A 25,466-nucleotide genomic window follows, 5' to 3' on the forward strand; every position below is an offset into this window, starting at 1 on the left:
AACTAGCTAAGAATAACAAAGACACACATACCTCAACAATGGATTCTCAATGAGTTTTAGCTTTTGTTTCAACTGTTCCATCTCTGAATATAATTTTAACCCTTCAACCATGGAGATGTTTTCCTGCTCGGAATCGGAGTTACAATTTGACAAACTGCTTCTCAGATTTAAAAATTTCCTGTAACTGTCCTCACATTGGGACAACAGATTGCGGTAATCAACAATAAGTCCTGAAGGAACTCGATCTTCAAGGATGTCATAATGCCTGCAAGTTTAAAAGCAAATTGAAATCCACTGCCTTTCTGATATATTTTCCTATCATTAAAACAGCCCATTTAGTCCTTAAAGACCAGGAAGAAAAGCATTTTATAATACATAACTCAGTACATGTTAAGTCTTTCTGAATAGCACTCTATTATAAGTGGAAGCTATTGAAAGTTTTAAGGATCACTTTATTAAAGTCACTAGCTTTTCTTGCTTTGGGGAGTTGCTGGGTTTTATTCTTAGATCCAAGCATTTGTTATTTACAAACACTGAAAGTCCATGTTTCACAATTTGTAATCATTATTTAATAAAAATTATTTTCTCATATATTAGATTCAAAATCTTAAGTGAATGTCAGAGGGCAATCTGGGAGTGTGGATGGGAAAGGAAGTATCTCAAGTAGTTTCATAACAATGTCGAAGATGACCATATTTATAAGATTGAAAAATAAAAATGATTCAAGTCATCTAGTCCTTCCTCACATTTAAAGCCCTACAGCAAAAAATTATGCTGAATATTCCCTTAGGAAGATTATAACAGTATTTCAAAAACATAAGCCTTTGAGATTCTCAGAAAAAAATATAAAGCTGCCATTACTAAACTAGAGAGTGATTGAAACAAAATAACCTTGTACTGGACAACCTTACTGGTACTTAAAATTTATTATTAGTTTGTATATCTTCACAAATATATAGACAGAACAAAAAGTATTTCTAGATGCAATAAAATAATTTATGAATGTACAGTCAAGTTAATGGACATGAAATTAATGGATTTGAAAATAAACTGCAATATTACTGTCATTACCTAGTGTTTTAAAATAATTGCTTTATTTCTCACTTAAAAGTATATTGACTAGCTATGCCTGAGGCTAGAGTTTTTCAACCTTGGCTGCATATTAGAATCACGGGGGAGCTTTTAAAAATACAAATGCTCAGGTCCCCATTCGGACCAATTAAATTGGTCTCCAGAAGTAGAGAGGTTTTGTTTTTTTTTAAAAGTTCCTTGGGGATTCTAATGTGCAGTCAAGGTTGAAAACTATTGCCTTAGATGATGTTTTTCTAACTTAGTCATGCTCTAAATTATATAGGGGGGAAAAACAGAACCACATCCTAAACAAATTTACATGAAATTACAGTTAACATTCAAACAGTACTTAAAATGAATAAAAAATAATTTTTTCCACTTTTCAAGTAAATGAATTAGGTGAAGCTTGAAAAGCAAGGATTTTGTCTGCTTTGATTAATCCATACTCATTTAAAGATATTCTAGAAATCCACTTTGCAAACAAAAAATTGGGAACCAAACCACTGACTGCTTGATCAGGTCTATTAAGTTATGAATATTAAGACTCAAATTTTAAAATAAATTTCTTAGCATTTCCAATATCCATGCCAATCAGCTTATGTCTTCTCATTAAAGTGATACTTTGTGGTCTGGAAGCAATGAACCAACATCTGTGTCTCAGACCCATAAGCTTTGAAGTACAGCGTTTTGAATTAAAAAGGAAAAATATTTACCTCACAGTGCAAAATCAAGACAGTATGGTTTGATTCCCTTTAAATCCTGCATGTTCATAACGCTACTCCTCTCTTTGCCCAGGGACCTTTTTAAAGAGTCTGCCTATATTTGATAACATTCCAGTTTCCCCATCAAGTACCATAGTTTTCTTCTCCATAACTTAAAACAATTCCTCCCTTACACTTTCTTATCTGCCAGGGATGTAAAAGGTAAATATGTAAATCATCTCTTGTTGTTTGAACATGTAAAGCTGTCAAATCAGAATACAGTCTTTTCCAAGTAAAGATCAAATTTGCTAGATACACATTATTCACCTACCATTACATTTCACTTCAATCAAAACCAATCATTGCTCTCTAAGAGCAAGCATAACAAAACTAGAAAATATGCAAGCTTATTGAAATTCTGGCATTTTATTGAATACGTTATGGGAAAATAGGAAATGCATGATGGAAAAACTGGAAAGGCTAAATAGAAATCACACATAATTCTAAACCAGGAGGAACCATTAACCATACTTTTCACATGTTTTTTACTTATTATTTACTATGTAAATCAAGAGAAATTTACCAAATCTATTTGGGTTCCACGAAAATGTAAAGGGTTACTGCCTTACCTTATGTAGCAAAATCATCTTTCACACAGGGAAAAAAAATCACCTTCTATAATTTATTTTTTTAGTGCAAGTTCTAATTTTATTCTTACTGCAGCACTGCCTATTAAATTACCACTCATGAATACAAGAAAATTACCTGGTCTTAGAGTACCACCTAGTGGAAATCTGAATACTATGTGGGTTGCATAGTTAAGTTACATTTTTTGTAATGTGTTTTTCCCTATAAAAATATGACAATTCTTCTTCTTAGAAGAAGATTGTGTTTCAGTAATTAGTAAATTTTTATGCACCACCAATATTAATTGTTTAGTATTTTTATCTATTTGTCAAATAAGATTTAAGGACAAGAACTTGACAAAACATCCTGAGATAATTCTGTTAGTTTAGCCCAGTGTCTTTTACTATAGGAACTTAGAATAAAGCCAAATATTTTTAAAAGTACTCTTTTAAAAAATTAAAGCAAAAGAAATATTTTATAATTCAACTAACTTCTTATTTCTCAAATAATTGTCTTTGAATTTAACACAGGGTTTCTTTTAAACACATTAGCTCAAACTGAGTTTTATTCAGACTTACAAAACAGTGAGATGTTTAATTTCAGTGTCCCTGAACTCAGCTTTTAGACTCAAGTATATAAACACTAAAAATAGGTTTCTCTGCATTTGTACAGGCTTCATTTAATAACTCGTCAATGGGTTATCCTATTTGTATAGCGGCCTGCTTCTGTGTGTGGGCCCTTGGAGTAACATACGCCAGACAGGTAAAATAAACCATGGACAGCTCTTTTTCCAACATGGACAAGGTCACTACAAATACTTACAACCTCAATCGAGGTTCAACACATCTGACAAAATAATCATACTCATCCTCCTCTTCTTCATCCCAGCTCCTCCAAATGTTTTGATAGAAAAATCTGAAAAGGAAACTCATATCATTCAAATTAATCACTGGCTCAGTGTTAGGGTTTTGGAGAGTGCAAGCTAAAGAGTAAATCACAACAACTCTATCAGTGATGATAGAGAATGCTGCATAAATGCTAGACTTGATAGTTTTGAGTCATACAAGAACTTTTTTAGATTGACTAAAGAAGTTTTCTACAACACTGTTTCCATTACCACCTCTTTTTAATCAGAAGAACTATTTATTGACCATCTGTAATTGGGTAGATGGTAGTGTCATTTGTTAAGATAGGAAAGACTGGGAGAGAAAAAGGTTTGGGGTTGAAAACAGTTTGAACTGAGATGCCTATGTGACCTCCAAGTGGATGATGTCAAGAGCGAATATGAATATATATGCCCAAAGCCCAAGGGAAATATCAGAGCTAAAGACATAAATCTAGGAGTTGTCAGCATACTGATGACATTAAAGCAACAGATGAGATCATCTAGGGACATAATATAAAACAGCAGTTCTCAAACCTGATTCTGCATGTTAGAGTTCCCCAGGAAGCTTTTAAAAATTGATTCCCAAACCTATCCCAGACCTATAAATCAGAACCTTTGTAAAAGGCAGGAGGGGGACAGGGGTTGGGTGCAAGATCCATATTTTTTTAACCCCCCCCCCCAAGCGATTGAACAAATTTTTATTATGGAAAATTTCAAACATCCACAAGAGCAAGTAGTATCATGAACACCGTTTATGCATTAACCAGCTTCAACAATTATCAATGCATAGGCTATTTTATTTCATCTCTACCCTACCCACTTACTTCTCTGCTCCCCACCCCCACCATCTCAACACTGGATTTACTTTAAAGCAAATGTCAAACACAACATTCACAAATTTTAGCATATAGCTCTAAAATAAATCTTTACACCAAGAAAGTGTTATAATTTCTTAATATCCAAATATCCAGTCAGTATTGAATTTTCCCTATCTGTCTCTTCTGCTATTGTTGCTGTTATTGTTTTATCATTGGCTTGTTCAAATCAGGATCCAAACAAGGGTCAGCTATTGCATTTAATTAAATCACAGTTATTCTATAGATTATCCCTCCCTCCTTTTCTCTTTGCAATTTATTTAAGTTTCCCACACTCTGAATTTTATTGATTGCATCCCCATGGGGTCATTTAACATGTTCTTCCGCTTCTTTTACTTCTGGTAAACAGAAAGTAAGATCTAAAGACTTGATCAGCTTTCGGAAAGATGTTTTGGCAAGGATACTTAAAGGCGGACACAATGTACTTCCATCAGGAAGCATAAGATACCTGGTCATCTCTTCTGATGATGAGGTTAAGAATAACCAGTGGATTCAGGTGTTGTCAACCGGATCCATCTACTAGAGAGTTCCCCATCAGTTTTTCACCAATGGTTGTAGCAGCCAACCACGATTATTGCCTAGAACCTTTATTTTATTACAATTTGCAAAATAGTGATATTCTGATCCTATCATTCTTTCTTCATGTATTAGTTGGACTACTCCTATAAAACACAATCCCCAGGGGCACCCGGAAGATCAGTCAGTTGAACGTCTGACTTTGGCTCAGGTCATGATCTTGCAGTTCATGAGTTCGAGCCCCACATTGGGCTTGCTGCTGTCAGCCTGTCAGTGCAGAGCCCACTTCAGATCCTCTGTACCCCCTCTCTGCCCCTCCTCTGCTTGCGCTCTCCCCAAAATAAGTATTTAAAAAAACAAAAACAAAAGCAATTCCCAGGTAATTCTAATGTGCTTCCAAGGCTGATTAAAGAGAGAGAAGGGTAGATAGTCTAGGACTGATCCCTGGGTAACTCCAACATTTTAAAGTTTTGAGCAAGAGAGGAAGAGCCAAGATGACTAAGAAGCTGGAAGAGTGTGTGTTACGAAGATGGGAGTGATCAGATAACTAGAATGTGACCAAGAGGGAAAGCAAGATGAGATCAGAAAAGAAATGACTGGGAAGGAGAACATGGAGGACTTTGGTGACCTTAAGCACAATTTCAGTGGTGCTGTGGGGCAGAAGCATTACTGGAATGCCAGGAGGTGCAGACTGTGACTACACAGAATTCTGTCAAGTTCTGCTGTGAGGGCACCTGGGTGGCACCTGGGTTAAGCGATCGACTTTGACTCAGGTTATAATCTCACGGTTCATGAGTCGAGACCCACATCAGGCTCTGTGCTGACCACTCACAGCCTGGAGCCTGCTTCAGATTCTGTGTCTCCCTCTGTCTCTGCCCCTCCCTCACTAGTGCTCTATCTCTCAAAAATAAATAAGCATTAAAAAAATTAAAAAAAAAAAGTTCTGCTATGAAAAGGAAGGAGCAGTGAAAATAAAGCCATCTCTTAATTCTTGTAGATTGGACTGCCGGTCTCTTCACCCTCTAGTCATCTCAAAAAAAAAAAAAAAAAAGGAACCTGAGCATGCGTTTACTCAGTTAAAAAACTCTGCTGGCTGCTGCCCTCACAACGAAGTTCAAATTCCTGAGCTTGGCGGTATTACTTGGATTCACAATCTGGCTACAGAGCACCTCTCTTGTCAGACCTCCTGCATGCAAACTCCCATTTCACAAGGTCTTTCAAACTTCCATGTGAAATGCTGGTCAGGCTGTCCACCTTCTCCACCTGGTGAACTTATATTTACATTTCAAGACTTAGCTCAAGTATTATCCTCACCAGTACCATACTGGGCATTCACACACATCACTCACATCTGCACCTCCTCCAGTGTTTATTCTCTCAAGACCAAAACCTTAACTTCTGGCTTATCCACTCATATCTCCTCATCCCCCACATCCACTCGGCCACCAAGTCCCGGCCATCCTACCTTCTCAGTAAGCTTCCATGTGTCCTCTCCACACCCCACTCTAGCCCACTCTCTTGCCCGATCTTCTTATTCCATCTCCTTCCATTTGTTTTTCACACAGCAGCCAGAACAAATCTTTTAAAACACAAAGCTGATCCTATTCACCCTTGAATAAAAACCTTTTTCAGTGCTTCTGCAGTGCTTTTACAGATAAAATGATTAATTGGCCGATGAAGTCCCACATCTTCTGACTCCTGACAACCTCTAAGCTAGTTTCATAAGTCTTCCCCATTACTGTCTGTGTTCCAGCTGTAATGGCCTTCCAGTTCCTTAAATTCACTCAGCTCCTGAACCTGTTCCCTCCCCACCCTTGCCACAACCCCTTTCACGTAGCCAACCCTTCAGACCCAAGTTCAAATGTCATTTCCTCAGGAAACAACCATGTAACAGCCACCTGACCTAGTCTTAGAACACTCTAATTCTTCATTGCACTCACTGCAGTTTCAATCACATTTATACCTTCATGTGATTAAGATTCATCTCTCACCTTTAGAATGAAGCCTGCTGGTGATGGTGATTGTGTCTGTTTCATGCACCAATCAAATCAGGACCCAGCACTTGAATACTCATTGAATAAAAAACAAACAAGAACCCTCATAACTTTTCTGGGCATTGACCAGAATCTAAGTCCGCAAAATGAAGAATAAATTTAGCCAGGCTCACCTTCAAATACCATTACTAATTCCAGATACTTGTCTTCTACCAACTTCAATACCCATAAAGATTCATTCCCTGATTCCTAATTTCCTAAACTCATCAATTATCCCTTTACCTTCAAAGGCTTCAGTTGACAGATTTTTTTTCAAGTGAGAGAAACTGGTTCTGAACAGAAGCCAGTTCTTTAGATTTATATTGCTTGGCCAAATACTGAATATCTAGGGTTAAAAGTTCTTGTGTACAATTAGAAATTTTCCGTAAGATCTTGGAAGCTGGGCCCGAAACACTCTGCTTCTTTGTGGAACATCGAAATTAAGCTCAGCAAAACCAGGTTAACTCACTAATGGTATAAAAAGTGAAAACTACAAGACACTATGCTACTATTATCCAGTCTCCCAGCTCCTAGAGGAATAGAAGTCCATTTTTAAATAAACAAAGGTCAGCCTTCCTTAGTGAATATACTTATAATAAAGAAGATTCAAAAGAACTATCTGTATCAGGAACTATCTGACAAAAGATTTATCTGATGATGGTTAACAGAAAGGAGGTGAATGAGGGGATGGGTGAAATAGGTGATGGAGATTAAGGAGAGCACTTTTGATAGGCATTGGGTGATAAATGGAACTGCTGAATCACTATAAGTATCCCCTAAGTATCCTGGAAGCGGCCTGAGAAAATATCTTTGGTCAGATACATTCTTGGGAAAAAAAGTGTGTCTTATCGGTGTAGAAGACATAGTGTACCACCTCCTTCACTTTCTTTCCTTTCTTCAATTCAAGTACTTTAATCATAAGCCTTAGCCTCCAGAACTTTTAAGAGTTTCTAAACATATACAAACTGAAAGGGCGGGCCTACGGCGGCCGACTCCATCTTGTTCTGTGTCCTTCACCTTGACCACACCTCCTCCCCTTGCGTAACCCCCCCCCCCCTCACCTGCCTAACAGGACTCGGACCCTTCCCCAGCCAATCGGCTGAGGCCATAGCCATCACCTCACCAACTGCCCCTAGGCCCCAATAAAACCTTTGTCCTTTTGAAACTCGCACTCTCTCCCTGGTATCTCACCGCTGGGTCGGTGCAGGTAGGGGATTGAGCTCGAGCTAGCTCGAATAAAGGCTCTTCTGCTTTTACATCGGACTTGGCTCCCTGGCGGTATTTGGGGATCACGAATTCTGGGCATAACATCTGGGGGCTCGGCCCGGGATCCCCAAGACCCCTGAGGGACCCCCGACCCGGAGAGCCTGACTGGCCACGGTTAGTGTCTGTCTGTTTGGTCTGTCTTTTCTGTGTGAGCTCATTTCTGGAATTCTGGTAGTGCCTGACGCGGTCTAAGTGGACGCACTGGAGGACCACGGGCCGGGAGTTTCAGAAGACGTTCCGATCCTCCCTTCTGGAGGGACGTGGAATCCCCTCATCTGTTTTGGAGGGACGTGGAATCCCCTCAAAGGTCTGAGACGAGGCGGGTCGCTCCCGCTGGTCGGCGTGAGGCCGTCGTCTTTGGAGGGACGTGGAATCCCCTCATCGGTTTTGGAGGGACGTGGAATCCCCTCAAAGGTCTAAGCTAGCTTTCAGTTTTGCTTCCATGGAGTTGGAAGACTTTCTAGGGGCCCTCTGTTTTTGTGTTTCTCTGTTTTGTTCTGTGGACTTACTGGACAGACATTATGGGACAGACTCAGACTATTCCTCTAAGTATTATGATTGATCACTTTAAGGATGTGAGGGGAAGAGCTAACAACCTCAGTGTGGAAGTCCAAAAGGGTCGGTTGCAGTTTTTTTGTTCTAGCGAGTGGCCAACTTTCAATGTCGGATGGCCACCAGAGGGGACCTTCGACCTCCCTACCATCCACTGAGTCAGGAGTATCATCTCTCGGCCTAAGACGGGCCATCTTGATCAGCTCCCTTACATTATCACTTGGCAGGACCTTGTAGAAGACCCACCCTCTTGGCTTAAGCCCTTCCTAGCCCCGCTCCCTCTGGAGCCAAAACCCATTCTTGCTTTGCAGGGGACAAAGAAGAAGAAAAGTCTTACCCAGCCTTCAGCACCCCTCTACCCTGTCCTACAGGGGGGTACTGAAGAAGAATTAATTTTTTCCTCCCCGTATAACCCCTCTAGGATGCCGGAAGAACACCAACCTCCCCCTCCAGGGGAGGCAGACGCTGTTCCGAGAGCAGGAGGCGGAAACGCTCCAGTGGGAAGCCCGCCCTTTACCAGACAAAGGGCTCAGAGGGAGCAATCCGCCTCTGCCGCCGACTCCACTATTCTGCCCCTGCGAGCCACCGGACCCCCAGACGCGGAGGAGAATCAGCCCCATCACTATTGGCCTTTCGCCACTAGTGACCTCTACAATTGGAAAGCTCAGAATCCTAAGTTTTCCGAGAAACCGGCAGGGCTTATTGATTTATTAGACTCTGTTCTTTTTACCCATCAGCCCACGTGGGACGATTGCCAGCAGCTTTTGCAGGTCCTGTTCACGACTGAAGAAAGAGAAAGAATCCTCAATGGGGCCCAAAAACTAGTTCTGGGCGCAGACGGGAATCCCACCACCAACCAGGCTCAGATAGATGCCTCCTTCCCCTTAACTCGGCCCCAGTGGGATTTCAACACGGCAGAAGGTAAGGAGAGGCTCCGGGTCTACCGCCAGACTCTAATGGGGGGGTCTCCGAATGGCTGCTAGAAAGCCAACCAATTTGGCCAAGGTAGGAAATGTACAACAGGGAAAAGATGAATCTCCAGCTGCCTTTTTAGAACGGATCATGGAGGCATTCCGTACCTATACCCCCATGGATCCAGAGGCTCCGGAAAGCAAGGCAGCTGTTATCATGGCCTTTGTAAACCAATCGGCCATAGACATTAGGAGAAAATTACAGAAAATAGACTAGAAGGAAAAAGTCTGCAGGACTTACTGGTGGTAGCCGAAAAGGTATATAATAACCGGGAGCCTCCTGAGGACAAGCAGGCTCGCGCCACGGCAGCTGCCAGCAGTAAGCAGACTCGAGACCTGGCCAGAATACTACTAGCTACCACTGCTGACTTCCCCGAGGAACGAGACCGCCATCTCCGGCAGCTGGCAGACGACGCAAGAAAAGGTAAAGGAACCACCAAGGGGGGGAAGTAGAGGCTGCAGAAGGATCAGTGCGCATACTGCAAGGAGATAGGGCACTGGGCCCAAGATTGTCCAAAAGGGGCCGGCGGGAAGGGAAGCAAGACTGATCGAGTAAAAGTCCTAGAGCTAGATGAACTAAGTGATTAGGGGAGTCGGGGTTCGGACCCTCTCCCCGAACCCAGGGTAACTCTTAAAGTGGAGGGCACCCCTATTGACTTCCTTGTCGACACCGGAGCACAACATTCGGTCCTCCGCACCCCACAAGGAAAACTAGCTAGCAAGAAGTTCTGGGTACAAGGGGCAACTGGTATGAGCCAGTATTCATGGACTACCCGAAGAACAGTAGATTTGGGAACGGGCCGGGTATCCCACTCCTTTATGGTAATACCAGAATTCCCCTACCCGCTGTTAGGACAGGACTTACTGACCAAGATTGGAGTTCAGATAACTTTCAAACAAGGGGGGCCTCAGGTCACCGATGGCAAGGGCCACCCCATCCAGGTCCTGACCATGAAACTGGAGGATGAATACCGCCTCCACCAGGAGGCGCTCTCGAGAGAGGATAATATAGACAGACGGCTACAAGAATTCCCCTCGGTTTGGGCAGAGACGGGGGTGGGGGGGATGGGACTAGCCGCTCACAGGACCCCAGTCCTGGTAGAGCTCAAGCCAGGAGAGAGTCCGGTAAGGATCAAACAATACCCCATGTCTCAGGAGGCCCAGAAGGGGATCCAGCCACATATCCGGAGACTATGAAGCCTAGGGGTACTAGTTCCTTGCCAGTCTGCCTGGAACACCCCCTTACTGCTGGTCAAAAAGCCTCACACAAATGACTACCAACCGGTACAAGACCTCCGGGAAGTAAATAAGAGGGTCGCGAACATACACCCAACTGTTCCCAACCCATATACTCTCTTGAGCTCCTTGGCGCCCTCCAGGGTCTGGTATACTGTACTAGATTTAAAGGACGCCTTCAGGGGCGCCTGCGTGGCGCAGTCGGTTAAGCGTCCGACTTCAGCTCACGTCACGATCTCGCGGTCTGTGAGTTTGAGCCCCGCGTCCGGCTCTGGGCTGATGGCTCAGAGCCTGGAGCCTGCTTCCGATTCTGTGTCTCCCTCTCTCTCTGCCCCTCCCCCGTTCATGCTCTGTCTCTCTCTGTCTCAAAAATAAATAAACGTTAAAAAATTTAAAAAAAAAAAAAATAATAAAGGACGCCTTCAGTCTGCCGCTGGCACCCCAGAGCCAACCCTTGTTTGCCTTTGAGTGGCATGATCCGGAGGAGGGCTACAGTGGGCAACTCACCTGGACACGGCTACCTCAGGGATTCAAAAATTCACCCACCATCTTCGACGAGGCACTACACGAGGACCTGGGTGAGTACAGAAGGGAGCACCCTGGCCTCACCCTTCTACAGTACGTAGATGACATCCTGATTGCTGCCGACACGGCCAAAGACTGTGAGCGAGGGACCCAGGACATGCTGACTACCCTGGGAGCCTTAGGGTACCGGGCATCCGCGAAGAAGGCTCAGATATGCAGGGAGAGGGTAAGTTACCTGGGATATATCCTGGAGGGCGGACAGCGGCGGTTATCAGATGCCAGAAAAGAAACTGTCCTAAAGATCCCTACTCCCACCTCCCGAAGAGAAGTGAAGGAATTCCTAGATCAGCCGGCTACTGCCGCCTCTGGGTTCCAGGTTTTGCTGAGATCGCCAGGCCCCTATATGAAGCTACCAAAGAGGGGAAAACATTTAAATGGGCTGAAAAAGAAGAAACTGCCTTTAATCAGTTAAAAAAGGCCCTCCTAAGTGCCCCAGCCCTGGGCCTACCAGACATTACGAAGCCCTTCCACCTCTTTGCAGACGAACATAAAGGAATAGCAAAGGGGTTCTAACTCACGCCTTAGGCCCCTGGAACCGCCCAGTGGCTTATGTGTCTAAGAAACTAGACCCAGTGGCTGCTGGCTGGCCGCCATGCCTAAGAATTATTGCAGCGACAGCACTCCTAGTCAAGGATGCAGACAAACTGACCCTAGGACAGGAGATCTGGATCATGACCCCACACGCCATTGAAGGGGTCCTGAAACAGCCTCCGGATAGATGGATGAGCAATACACGTATGACTCATTACCAGAGCCTCCTACTCAACCCTCCATGAGTGCAGTTCCACCCCAGTGCAGCCCTCAATCCTGCAACCCTGCTGCCCGACCCTGACCTAGGTGCTCCATTACATGACTGTGCGGGAATCCTGGAACAAGTACATGGATTCCGGATGGACCTGACCGACCGGCCCCTCCCCGATGCCGAGGCCACGTGGTTCACTGATGGCAGCAGCTTTGTGCGGGACGGACACAGGTATGCAGGTGCAGCAGTGGTCACCAAAACGGACACCGTATGGGTGGAGGCTCTACCCTCCGGAACATCAGCCCAGCGAGCAGAGCTCATAGCCCTCACCAAAGTGCTGATGCTGGGAGCTAGAAAACGGCTTAACAACTACCGGATTTGGGAGACCCAGTTTTACTAGACCAGCCCAAATACTCCCAGGAGGAGTTACAGCAGATCAAGAAACTCCCCATAGCCCAGGAGATAAAGGGATGGTGGTATACACCTAACAAGGAGCTCATGCTGCCAGACCGGCTCGGAGCACATGCATCGGTCTACTCACATGGGGGCCCGAAAATTAAAAGACTTAATCCGACATGACAGAATCAAGATTCACGAACAGGACACCAAAATAGAGCAAGTTGTATCTGCCTGCAAGACCTGCCAACTCACCCACGTGAGAGCCACATCAAATAAAAAAGGAACCAGGCTCAGAGGCACCAGACCGGGAGCCCAATGGGAAGTCGACTTCACTGAAGTCAAACCAGGAAAGTTTGGTTTTAAATATCTTTTAGTATTTACAGACACCTTCTCTGGCTGGGTGGAGGCATACCCAACCAAGCATGAAACGGCTCAGACGGTGGCTAAGAAGCTACTAGAAGACATCTTACCCAGGTATGGTTTTCCTGCCATGGTAGGATCAGACAATGGACCAGCTTTTATCTCGCAGGTAACACAGGCAGTAGCCAAGGCGGTGGGGGCAAACTGGAAATTACATTGTGCTTATAGGCCCCAGAGCTCAGGACAGGTAGAAAGAATGAATAGAACCCTAAAAGAGACCCTTACCAAATTAACCATGGAGACTGGCGGGGACTGGGTGACTCTCCTACCGCATGCCCTTTACCGGGTTAGAAACACTCCTTACACTCTGGGTTTTACTCCCTACGAGATCATGTTTGGCAGGCCACCCCCTGTTATTCCCAGCCTTTGAGCCGAACTTATTGCTGAGTTTAAAGATCAAGAACTTTTTCTTTCCTTGAGAGGGCTCCAGAGGGTGCACGAGGACATTTGGCCACGCCTCCGTGCCATCTACGAGGCTGGCCCAACCCCGACACCTCATCAGTACAGGCCAGGAGACGGTCTACGTCAAGAGGCACCACCGAGAGACCCTCGAGCCGCGCTGGAAGGGACCCTACATCGTGGTGTTGACAACCCCCACCGCTCTCAAAGTAGACGGCATCGCGACCTGAGTCCATCACACCCACGTTCGGCCAGCGGACCCCTCCTCGATCCGGAAGGACTTCATCACGCGATGGGCCATCAGTTGGGACCAACACAACCCGCTCAAGCTCAAGCTACAGCGCATTCAACCCACCTAATATTGATAACTGTTAACTCTGCTTGTCATTGCTCATGCTGCCGGGAGTCCCCACGCCCCCCCAAACATTACCTGGCAGATCATAGACACCAGCTTGGGAACAATACTTAATCAGACCTCCCAGAGCCACCCCAGGGACACTTGGTTCCCAGAACTTTGCATAAACCTCCAAACTCTGTTCCCCTTGTCACCATAAATGCAGCCGGTCCCATGATTGTAGCGGTCCCTCAGCTACATGACAAGGGGGGAATAAAAGGGCGGGCCTATGCCGGCCAACTCCATCTTGTTCTGTGTCCTTCACCTTGACCACACCTCCTCCCCTTGAGTAACTCCCCCCCCCCCCTCACCTGTCTAACAGGACTCGGACCCTTCCCCAGCCAATCGGCTGAGGCCATAGCCATCACCTCACCAACTGCCCCTAGGCCCCAATACAACCTTTGTCCTTTTGAAACTCGCTCTCTCTCCCTGGTATCTCACCGCTGCATCGGTGCAGGTAGGGGATTGAGCTCGAGCTAGCTCGACTAAAGGCTCTTTTGCTTTTACATCGGACTTGGCTCCCTGGCGGTATTTGGGGATCACGAATTCTGGGCATAACACAAACCAAATGAAGAATCCCGTATCTTTTGTTAACATTTGAGGACACTGAATGAAGGCCATACAGGAATTCTTTGGGTTTTTTTTTTCAACTTTTCTATAAGTCTGAAATTATCTCAAAATGAAAACTTAAAACCCTTTTTAAATTTTTTTTAATTTAAAAAAGATTTCCCTATCTTTGAACATTTTAAAATACTGCAATGACCAACTTTATAATTTGAGTTTTAAATCTAGGTATATAATGCAGACCAGAATTACTGCATTTCATCCAGTCTCAGGCCACAAGGTTATTTTTATCAACTCTCTTCCTACCTGACATGTTCAACTGCAAGAGCTGTCTGGTCAAATACTCCAGAATCATCAAACACCACCCACAGCTCTTGCAGGGGCAACCGATGTTCCTTCAGATCGAGGAGCTCATTCATACACTCCAAGGTAAAAGTGCTCACTTGAGATTCACAGAGGTACGGGTTGGCAAGCCTCACTACTGCCTTCAAGGCTGCAAAGTCCACATCTGTGACCTGAAATTTAAAATGTTACTTACATGGAAATAAAAATTAAGACAAATATAAAACACTACTTACAGCCTGATTTTTTAAAGCATGAAATGGGAACACAGAGCCTTCTTCCATAATATAAAAAATAAACAAGAAGGGCCTTGTTCTTACCCATATGGAGCTTACATTGTAATTGAGAATTGAGAAGACAAACAAGACTGTGATAAGCATTTGACAAAGCATAACTAGCAGGGGTGATGGTCTGGTTTTGCTGGGATGGTAGGGAAAAGTACAGGATGAAAGGGAAGCAGCCATCTGAAGATCAGGCAGGTGAAAAAGCCCTGTGGCAGACTGGCTGCTGGAGCAGGAGAAAGGCAGTGTTTCTTGCTGGAACCAAAGGGAAGAAATGGGCAAGGGAAGGGGCAGCAGTAGGTGAAGTGTGAGAGAGGGGCAAGGAGATCAGGACAGAAAGGGCATTGGAAGGTACTTGGGTTTTGTGTTCTCTAGACAAAGAGAAACCACAAAGCCAACACCAAGGCTTTAGTAAATGCAATGCATTAGAGGTTTTAAGCAGAGGAATGGCACATTTCTCTTTTAAAACAATGACTCTGATAAATTTTAGAGAATAAGTCAGGGTGGAGGTGGGAGATTGAACATGGACAGAAGACATGGATTGTAACGACACTATCATAATCAAATTAATAGGCCTTTACTGCAACCAAAGATATTAGCATAACCCAAAATTCAAAAGTCCCCAGGAACAGCTGCCACCTACTGCCTCATACATAATCACTGCAGAAAGTGATGTCATTTTAAAAAGGAGCTGCAGCAACAACTTGTATTCTTACTCCCTGGTTTAACATTTTAGTTTAACAGGGTTTTTTGTGGTCTAGTTAACAAACACTGAGAAAAATTCACAGCTATAATTAGAGTGCAAATTTAGTGTAAAAGGCCCAGTCAGCTGAAAAATAAGATTGTTTTTACTTTTGACAATGGGACACATTATCAAGAGATTAACCACATATCTACAAATTTGTTAGGCAAAAAAATAGGCCAGTTTTTAAATGCCTGGTGGGTTTGAGCTACTTAATGGGCTACAACTAAGAAGGTAAAAAATTAATTGAAACTCGGTTGACTTCATAATGAGGCCTCTTTATTTCTTAAATGGTCTCAAATACCTCCTCCACTTCATAGATTTATAAACCATTTCCCCTTGTCAAAGGACACTGAAACTTACACCACCTCAATTCCCTGGTAACTCCTCCTTGGCTGCCTTTAAAATTTGCAGAACATTCCATACACCATGACAACTAGATGTGAAAAACATGCTATTTTCAATCAGCTCATAAACTTTAATTAAAAATAAGCACTTTGGCTGTAACAGTCTGAGGGAAAGTGCTTTTAGCAAGAGACAAATGCCTTAACAACAGAATTAAATTTACCTCAACCAGCACCTCAAACACATTAGTGTGCCAGACTGCCCGCCATCCAGATGGTTCAAGGACCTTCTCCAAGAACTCAGCTGTGAATTCTCTTACTTCAGAGGCCTTGCAGTCAGCTACAAACAAATTAAACACAATAAGAATTGAGACTGCATAAAGCAGAGAAAAGTTAACAAATCTACTTAAATCCACTTTCTCAGAATCAACTGGCAAGTCTGAGGGACTCAAATAAACAACCTACGTGTAAACTGAAAAGATAAAAGCAGTAAAAAAGAAAAAAAAAAACAACCCTACTTACCTAAAATGTAATCTTGATAAGCTCTGAATCGCTCATAGAACAAAAGTTGACTTGTCTGGAATATTTCTGGGAAATGAGTCTTTCCGTCAGGCACAAAACTTTGTAAACTAGTACCCCGCTTATCATGATTGCTACAATCACTGCATGAATCTTCATCTTGGAACAGAGCTACAAGAACAATGAAAATAAGCAGGCTTAGAAACTCCAAACAAAATATAAACAAGGATTTGGGAGCAATGCTTTATTTACCTTTATCACTGTCAGAAGAAACCAGTTTTCCAAACTTGAAAATATCACAAAAACCAAGTTCTACTTTGAAACAGTAAGAACTTAAAATGTTTCATAGGTTAGGTCTTTGTTGTTCTGTGAAGTTTTTCACAGAGGCAGAGGAAAAGGGTTGTTTTTGATTCACTGTAAGTTACCAAAGATCTCCTTTAAAGAATAAAGCTGTGATTCTTACTGTAGCTAGCAACTTATAATAATGGTCAAATATCTTACAGTATTTTTTTCCCCAAAACAATTCCATAAAGTTTCATTAAAGTTAGGAGCTGCTTTCCTATAGTCCTTCTCAAAATAAGTTGAAGCCTTTCTTTATTTTCTTCAATATCAGTCTGTCAATGGCCCCTCAATAAACAAGGATGAGAGATTCTTAATAATGCATAAGGTTTACTTCGCTAAAGCTACTAGGTTCCTCCTCACTAATTTCAGTAACTATGTCTAAGGAAAAGATTAGAAAATGCTAATCACATTAGGTTTGGGCTGTATGTAATTATGTTTTATAAGGCATGATTTGGCCAGTGGCATATCTAATTCTGTGTAATGCGATGTTTTTAATAGACAAAATGGCTACTAAATAAACAATGCAAAGGGTAGCATTTGAGCTGGCAAAATAATTTCCATAGGTTATCTGAGACTGTTATTAACAGCAGTCTTCCCACCCCACCCCCCAGCTCCATGTATTTTCTCCTTGCTTTGACTTCTTTGCTTCTGTTCAGGCCACCAGAGCTACTTGACCTCACAAATGACCCACAGTGTACTCAGAGGTCTACTGCTCACAAATGCCAATGCACATGAAACTAAAAGGGCATCAATACCTCACTAGCTGTGGGGCAATCTCTCTGTGCGTCAATTTCCTCTCCTATAAAGGAAAGGTGAAAATAGCATGCTTATTTCAATTAAATTAAGATAATTAAATTGTTAATCACAACAGTAATATATAAATAGTATATATAAATGTTAAAGAAATAATACCTTTGCCTCACACCCATTAGGATGGCAATTATCAAAAAACAACAAGAAAAACTATCAGGGAAACAAGTGTTAGTGAGGATATGGAGAAAGAGAAACTCTTGTAAACTGTTGTAGGCATGTAAAATGGTACGGCTGCTATGGAGAACAGTATGGTGGTCCCCCAAAGCCCTAAAAATAGAATTACCTTATGACCCAGCAATTTGACTTCTGAGTATATATCCAAAAGAACTGAAAGCAGGACCTCCAAAAGATATTTGTATACCCATGTTCATAGCAGCATTATTCACAATAGCTAAAAGGTGGGAGCAATCCAAGTGTCCATCAATGGATGAATGGAAGGAAATGAATGAAAAAGGAAGGAAATGCTGACATCTGCTACACCATGGATGAACTGTGAGGACATGATGCTAAATGAAATAAGCCAGTAACAGGAAGAGAAATACTGTATGATTTCACTGATAATGAGGTACTTAGTCAAAATCATAAAGACAGAAAGTATAATGATCATAGCCAGGGGATGAGGGAGAGGATGGGAAATTATTGTTCAATAGGAATAGAGTTTCAGTTTAGAAGATAACAGAGTTATGGGAATGGACGGTGGTGATGGCTGCATAACGGTCTGAATATATTTAATAACACTGAACTGTACAATTAAAAATTAAGACAGTAAATTTTGTTTTATGTGTATTTTAACACAATACAAAAAAGCAAAGGATACCTTACTTCAGCACAATTCTTTACCGCCACTGTGAAAGCATTACTTTTCACACATTATTTCACTTAATCTTCAACATTCTGTTAAGACCATTGGCTCTGTTTTCCAGAAAAGAAAACTGAGGCCAAGTGACTTTTACCAGGTCACAAGAGGGATAACTAGTGGAATTAAGTCATACATGTTTTCTCACTTTGCCAAGTCTCTTTCCACTACACAATCCAACTGCAAATGTTAAAGGAAAATTCTGAACAGCTTAAAAATATCAGGACAAATAATAATAACGGAAATCTCCACAAAGAGGTAGACAGGACTGAGAATTACACTTCGGTTCTATTTTTAGACTGTCCCACATTGGCTCCCCTAACTTTGGGCGTGTCACCTACTCTCGGTGCGCAGGGCTACCTAGGCCAAGGGTTCAAGTTTCTTCTCTTTCAGTTAAGGGAGAATGGTTCATGATCTACCTTGAGCTGGAGATGAAAAATTGGAGACGTCTCTCCACAGGTGAACACGCACAAAGCACCCGGAAGCCCACCCAGATATCCAGGTTGGAAATTCCTGGCCAGGTTCAACTCCCTCCAGTCTCGCGGAAGCTGAAGCCAGATGGGGCGGGGAGAAGGGGAGATGCCCAGGGTATCTCCCGACTTTGGCCTCCTGAGAGGCGGTCGGAGCCTCGCACTGTCACCACCGCCACCCTTGAGAGCTGGGTCCGGAAGCCCAAATAAAACCCAGGCGCCCTTTGAAAGTCCCGACGCCCCCAGGACCCCGCGGAAAGGGTCCGCCGCTAGAAGGCGGCTCCTCGGGCCCGGCATAACGGGTGCTCACCTTTCTCCAGAGGCGCTGTCGACTCCTCGACCCCCCAGCCCGTGCGCTCCGGCTGGGGAACCATCGCCTGCGACCCCAGCCCGCCAGCCGCCAGCAACCCGTCAGCCATTTCAAATTTCCGCGGGCTGCCGCCTAGCCCAGTAACAGAATGACGCAGGCGTTTCTGATTGGATAGTGGGCCGAGGCTCTTGGGCCAATTAGAGGTAGGCTTACGTAGCCCCGTTTCCGAACAAGCTCCGCCCCCTCCAGCTTCCACTAACCCCGGAAACAGCGCCTTTGCGCCACCTACTGGGCGAGCGGACTGCTGTTCTTGTCCAAACTCTTGGTCTTTTGTTTACTGGGACAAAATTTAACTGGAACATAATTCGGGAAGATTTCTGAAACACTAACAAGCAATGCCTGGAAATGGGTATTAGAAAATGCACTGAATTGGGGATCAAAAAGCAGTATGTAGACTTGTTTTTGCCATTACTAGTGGTATTACCTTGAGCAAGTCACTTCACCTCTCAGGGCATCCTCAGTTGTAATAGTGTATCAGTCTAGGTGGCTGCGAACCTTTCACCACGACAAATCAGCCTCATTATCTCTCAACCCCTCCCCTCACCTCTCTCATTTACTATGTACACACAACACGCTCATGCACACACGCAATATTTTCAAAGAATGTCAAATTAAGTTTAGTAAGTAAAAGTATGCTTTACCCATATTTATTAATCAAAGGCAACTGTAATCTCCAATAATAACAGCTAACATTCATTAAGTATTGTGTGCAAGACACCCTCCTGCATGCTTTACCTTCACTCTTTTCTTTTTCCAGTTTTATTGAGAAATAATTGACCTACATCACTCTGTAAGTTTAAGGCACACAGAGTAACAACTTGATTTACATATATTGTGAAATGATTACCCCAGTAGGTCCAGCTAACATCCATCTTCAAATATAGATACAATAAAAATAAAAGCAGAAAAGAATAAAGGCAAAACATTTTTTCTCCTTGTGATGAGAAGATTTAGTCTCTTTTCTGTGGATGATACAGCAGTGTTAGCCATAGTCATCATGTTATACATTCATACCTGCATTATTTTTTATACAATCTTCAAAAAAATCCTATGAGACAGGAAATAATTTTCTTCTCATTTTACATTTGAGGAAACAGAGTCACCAAGAAGTAAAATAACTTGCCTAATTTAACCCAGCCCAGCCAACATTACAAACCAGCCAAACTCTAGAAGTCACTCCATTATGCTTCAGCCGGTGGTGACTAGTCAGAGCTGAGATCGGCCAGTTATAGCAGAGGTTACCAGAACACCAGCTGGGCTAAGTCCCACAGAAAGCCAACAGCCTGATTGTGACAGGCTACGCAGTCTTGTCATAGGGAAAATGTATCCACTTACTGCCTTGAAGGAAGACCTTGGGCTAAAGCCTCTCAGATCCCTTATGACTGAAATGAAATGGGGGTGGGGGGAGGCAAATGTGGAAACCTGCACTTAATTCCACTAGCTTTTCCAGAAAATGCAATTTCTTTAACTCTTGTGTACAGCATCTGACCTTACACTTATTTGTTCACGGAGAAGATATTTATTGAGTTCCACGAGGTGAAAACACACAAAACAATAAAATCAAGACAAGTACCAGGCCTTGAAGATTAAGCTAGCTTTCTCATTATTGTCCTTTTAACCCTCCCACCCACAAACCCCGAAAGTGGCAGGATTTCTCTCACCTTTCCCCCTCAGCCCTGGAGACAACATAGCTCTCATCTTGTTCAATTACCAAATACTTCATCAACCATCAAGATATTACCCAAACCAGTGCTTCTGGAAAAGCCTTGAAAGGAACAGGAGGCTGCAGAATCAAAGACAAAATACCTATGCTGCTTTAAACTCCATTAAGGACAAATTATTTATTAAACTGGTTGCATTTCCAAACCTACATTAATATTTATACATTACCTGTTTGATTATATCAAAAGTTTTTAGTTTTCCCCTAAAAGGAGACCTATAAGGAGCACACCTTTCTTGAGAATTTGCCTTCCCTGCCCCTTCCCCGTATCCTAAGGGAAGGATTTTTTTCATTCTTCCTTTCCACCTGTAGCCCATCTTGACCTTCCACCTACCCTAAATTGGGATGGCACCCATTATTCCCACTCTTTTTTATATCTTTGCTCTCTTTCTCTCCACTAGGTCCTTATACTATGGTCTACGCAACGGCTCAAAACTAACTCCCCTCCCCCAAAAACTTCCTAAAGCCCAGTTGCAATCCTAAAATACAGCCCACATGCTTTCTTTCTCTATAGTGCCTTTCTCTCCTGCTTTCTTGAATGCCAATAGCTCCCTCCAACCTCACAAGCAGCACTGATGCCCACCACCCCACTTCTCTTCCCTTGGCCTCTGGGACCTTACTCTCCTAGTCTTCCTTCCTGCCCTTGTTCCTCTTCCCTCCCCTCAGATTTCCTAAACCTTAGGGTTTTCCCAAGGACATGTCCTGACTCCACCTTTCTCAGGAGGTAACTTAAGTGAGTGAAGAGGGCCAAGTGTGGACTGTGGCAATCACTGTGAGCACACAGGAAAGTTGATTTGCTAATTCACTCAACAAATAATTAACATATAGAGTATAAACTCTTTGCAAACAAGACAAGTAAGCAACCAGGTAAACAAGACAAGGCCCCTGTCTGCATGGAGTTCACCGCCTAGTGAAGATGCACAACAAACAAGAAAAATACAACTAACAAGCAAGAGTCTATTATGAAAAATACTAAAAAATAAAATAAAATTTAGTAATGTGATAGAGAATGATGAGTAAAGAAGACAAATTCGGGTTTTTATGTGAAAATGCTTGATTTTCAAGTAACAACTATTTTTTTTTTAAATGTAAACACTATGGAACCCAGAAAAGCTTATTTCCTAGGCCAAATCTGGTCCACAGCTCACTAGATTGCAGCCTGTGCTCTAAGCCCCAACAGCTCAAAGTGTAGCCCAGGGACCAGGAGCTTGTTAGAAATGCAGAGTCTCTCTCCCTTCCCCAGATGTGCTGGATGGAAATCTGCATTTCAAAAGGATCCCCGGTCCCCAAACAACAGCATTTGTATTTGACACAAAGGCCTTCAAACCTAACTTCTCTCCCAAATTTAGTTCAGTTTTCATCTTCCTGCTGGAACACTTGACCAGGAATTCCTGTCCATGATTCACATTCACTGTGCCGTGAAGCCAAACCCAAGTGCAGCTTACTTGCCAGCTTATATGACACTCATCTCATCCCACCTTCCCTGCCACAGCCTCATATGACCACTACCATCTCCCAATCAGGTTGTCAAGATGGCATCTGGGAAGTCACTCCATCTGAGAAGACTTTACCCACCCTCTCATTTGCTTCCAAAATTAATTGCTCCCCTCTTGCTGCTACTACAAGGGTCTCAAGGGTAAATGCCTGAATGACCAGCCAAGTGACATAAGAAGTGGGCACTGGTATAAGTCCCATGGGAAGTGGTGGGTATAGATCTAATGTTGCCATGTTGGTTTTCCAAGAGAAGCCAGAAATCCAGATTTTTATAAGAAATCTCCCATACTAAAAGGTTGGTAACTAATTTTTAAAAACTTAAACATTGTGCCAGCCAAATAAACATATCTGTAGACCATCAGTTTGCAACTTCTGAGATTAATCATGACATTGCTATGGGTTCTTTGAAGACAAGTACCTCATCATATTTATGTTTGTATTGCTGGCACTACTACTAAACTTCACTTATTAAAGGGACAAACTAAATGAATACCACTCCCTTTATATATAATGTGTTAAGAGAGAGACAGACAGACGGACAACACGCCCCAAACGGAGTCACTTGGGCTAAATCCACATCACCAAATTGAGACTTAATACCTAATTTAACTGCAGTTTCAACCTCCCCCAGGACTGTAATCTTAAACCATTAAATCTGGAACTTCCTGGTTAGCACTAGTGAGGTAATCCACCTGATAGACCCCTTCTGCCTCCAAAGAAAGATGAGGTAACCACTTTTTCCTTGTCTCTGTCCCCTTTTGCCTATAAAATCTCCCATTTTGTTCAGCTCTTTGGAGCTCCTCTCTGCTAGATAGGATGTTGCTCAATTCATGAATTGCTGAATAATGCCCATAAGACTTTAAATTTTTTTCAGTTGAATTTTGTTTTTTAACAAATGCAATATTACGATGCCATTAGCCAAAGGCTCGGTTTTAGAATCAAGTGGCCAGGGGTCTGGACCATTCCTGCTGCTGCTGCCCAGAGGCCTCCTAGAACCACAGATTCATCATTAACCTATTTCCTGAGGCAAGGTCACTGAAGGCTACCTGTACTGGGGGAACTTCTTCTCCCAAACCAGTCCACTAGCTTCCCCAAGGATAGAAACACCTCTGTGGCAGTGACTCATTGTATAGTTGAGGGGTTTGACCCTCTGGGAGTCAGGGACCCACTCTAGTCGCACTATCCCACTATAGAATGTAACTACACATCCACATGCATGAGTTTCTGGAAGCAGAGATAAATCAGGATAGAGAGGACCAATTCTGACCATCACAGAAAGGTAGGGAGAGCCCCCAGACCCTGGGAGGGATCCTTCTGGGGGAAGCTTGTCCCTCCATCTGCTGTTGTAGGGAGCTCCTTGTGGGCCCAGGGTAGGCAGGTATTCCACAATGTCCACTCTGCTGCAGGGAGAGACATGCTAGGTCCTGCTATTCTGATTTGAAAGTCTAGGGCCCCATTGACAAAAACAGAAACAAACCAAAGCCAGGGGCGAATTTTGGGTTGTATTTTCCACTAGAGGGCAGCTTAAACTTTCAAAAGAAAATGACTCTTCAGCTCTTGGTTAAACACTTGAGTTCTTTCAGCAAGTTTCCTCTTGAGCCTCTGGGTCCTGTGTGAGTCTCTGGAGATGAGAAGGGAACAAAGAAACCTAGCTCTTTCCTCATGGAACTCACAGTCTGATGGGAGAGACACATATTAAACAAGACAACATCCAGTGAATGTAGAGTCGGAACCTAAAACAATTACGATCAAGGAGAGAGAAGCCCAGAGCAGGAAAATCTTTGCATTGGGAGGCATAAGAAGACCTCACTGAGGGGAGGATATTGGGCTGAAACCTTCAGGATAAGGCAAAGGCAGTCATGGTAGGAGGTGGCAGTATATTCAGAAAGACAGGGGAACCTAGGAAGGAGAATCAGGTGATGCAAGAAGAGGGCAGTCCCAGCTCTAGAGGCTCTGAGGCAGGAGAGAGTTTGGTGCGTTGCACAGACAGAAAATAGTCCTTGAGCCTTCAGCACAGAGTGTGAGGGAGGAAGTGGCTGGCAAGGAGACTGCTGGGGTAACAAAGCCTCAAAGACTAGCCCTCATAAATAGTTCAGATTTTATTCAACATGTAATAGGATGACATTGATGAGCTTCAAGGAAAAGAGGTGATTTGATTGGTGCTCTAGCAAGAGCATTCTGGCTGCTGTAATGAGAATGCATATAGAGGGACTTTGGCATTTGAGTACATCTGCTACCTGCCTACATAGATTGGGTAAAACTAACAGGAACATCACACATTTGCATAGTGTTCTCTAGTTTACAAGAGTGATTTCATTTGATCCTAGTCCTCTGCCCAATTTCTTTCCCCCTCTCCAACTTTACTATGAGATACTTACCTAGAGGAAGTTTGGTGAGTTCTCATGAGTTGCCCAAAGTCAGAGGGATCCATAAATGGGGTAGTCTGGACTCTACCAAGGTCTGCTGGACTTCCAATTCAGGGCTTTTTTAATCTTGACTTAAGCCATATAGCTCAAATACATATTACTTGATATATATATAGATATATATAAATACATTTATACATATGTATTTTTATTTTATTATTTATTTATTTACATTTGTCTAACATATTAAGTAAAAGTGATGCCTATATCCTGATCTTCAAAACTCTGCAGAGAACAGGTCAGGCATTTAGTTCTCCAAATGTTTGGACATATGTAGTCTAGAGAACTAGTGCAGGACAGCCCGTGATGAACTGGGTGATATTTGACCCACCAAGCTGTGACATACACAGTAGTACTCCATCATCAAATGGAAACAGTATATACCTGAGCAGGCCCTGAATGCATAAGTAAGTTACATGAAGAAGTGACACAAATACCCACTCCTACAACACTGCCTTGTCTCTCCCAGCCTGAACCATGGCCTCATTGGGGAGTTCCCTATAATCAGTT

General features: G+C 43.1%; 1 protein-coding gene across 1 annotated transcript in view; it reads right to left on the reverse strand.

The window, feature by feature from the left end:
- Nucleotides 1-19,372, reverse strand: part of SHCBP1 (SHC binding and spindle associated 1) — a 32,559-nt gene extending 13,187 nt beyond the window's left edge. The window contains exons 1-6 of the mRNA XM_078438542.2: nucleotides 19,257-19,372; nucleotides 16,469-16,636; nucleotides 16,171-16,286; nucleotides 14,544-14,752; nucleotides 3,222-3,314; nucleotides 32-265 (exon numbers count right to left, since the gene is read on the reverse strand). Coding sequence (XP_078294668.2) covers nucleotides 32-265; nucleotides 3,222-3,314; nucleotides 14,544-14,752; nucleotides 16,171-16,286; nucleotides 16,469-16,636; nucleotides 19,257-19,365 — 929 coding nt within the window. The 5' untranslated portion in view covers nucleotides 19,366-19,372. The remainder of the gene's footprint in view (nucleotides 1-31; nucleotides 266-3,221; nucleotides 3,315-14,543; nucleotides 14,753-16,170; nucleotides 16,287-16,468; nucleotides 16,637-19,256) is intronic.
- Between the last annotated feature and the right edge of the window lie 6,094 nt (nucleotides 19,373-25,466).

The sequence above is a fragment of the Panthera onca genome, chromosome E2 (genome assembly GCF_046562875.1).
Source record: "Panthera onca isolate mPanOnc1 chromosome E2, mPanOnc1 haplotype 2, whole genome shotgun sequence".
NCBI classification, from domain to species: domain Eukaryota; kingdom Metazoa; phylum Chordata; class Mammalia; order Carnivora; family Felidae; genus Panthera; species Panthera onca.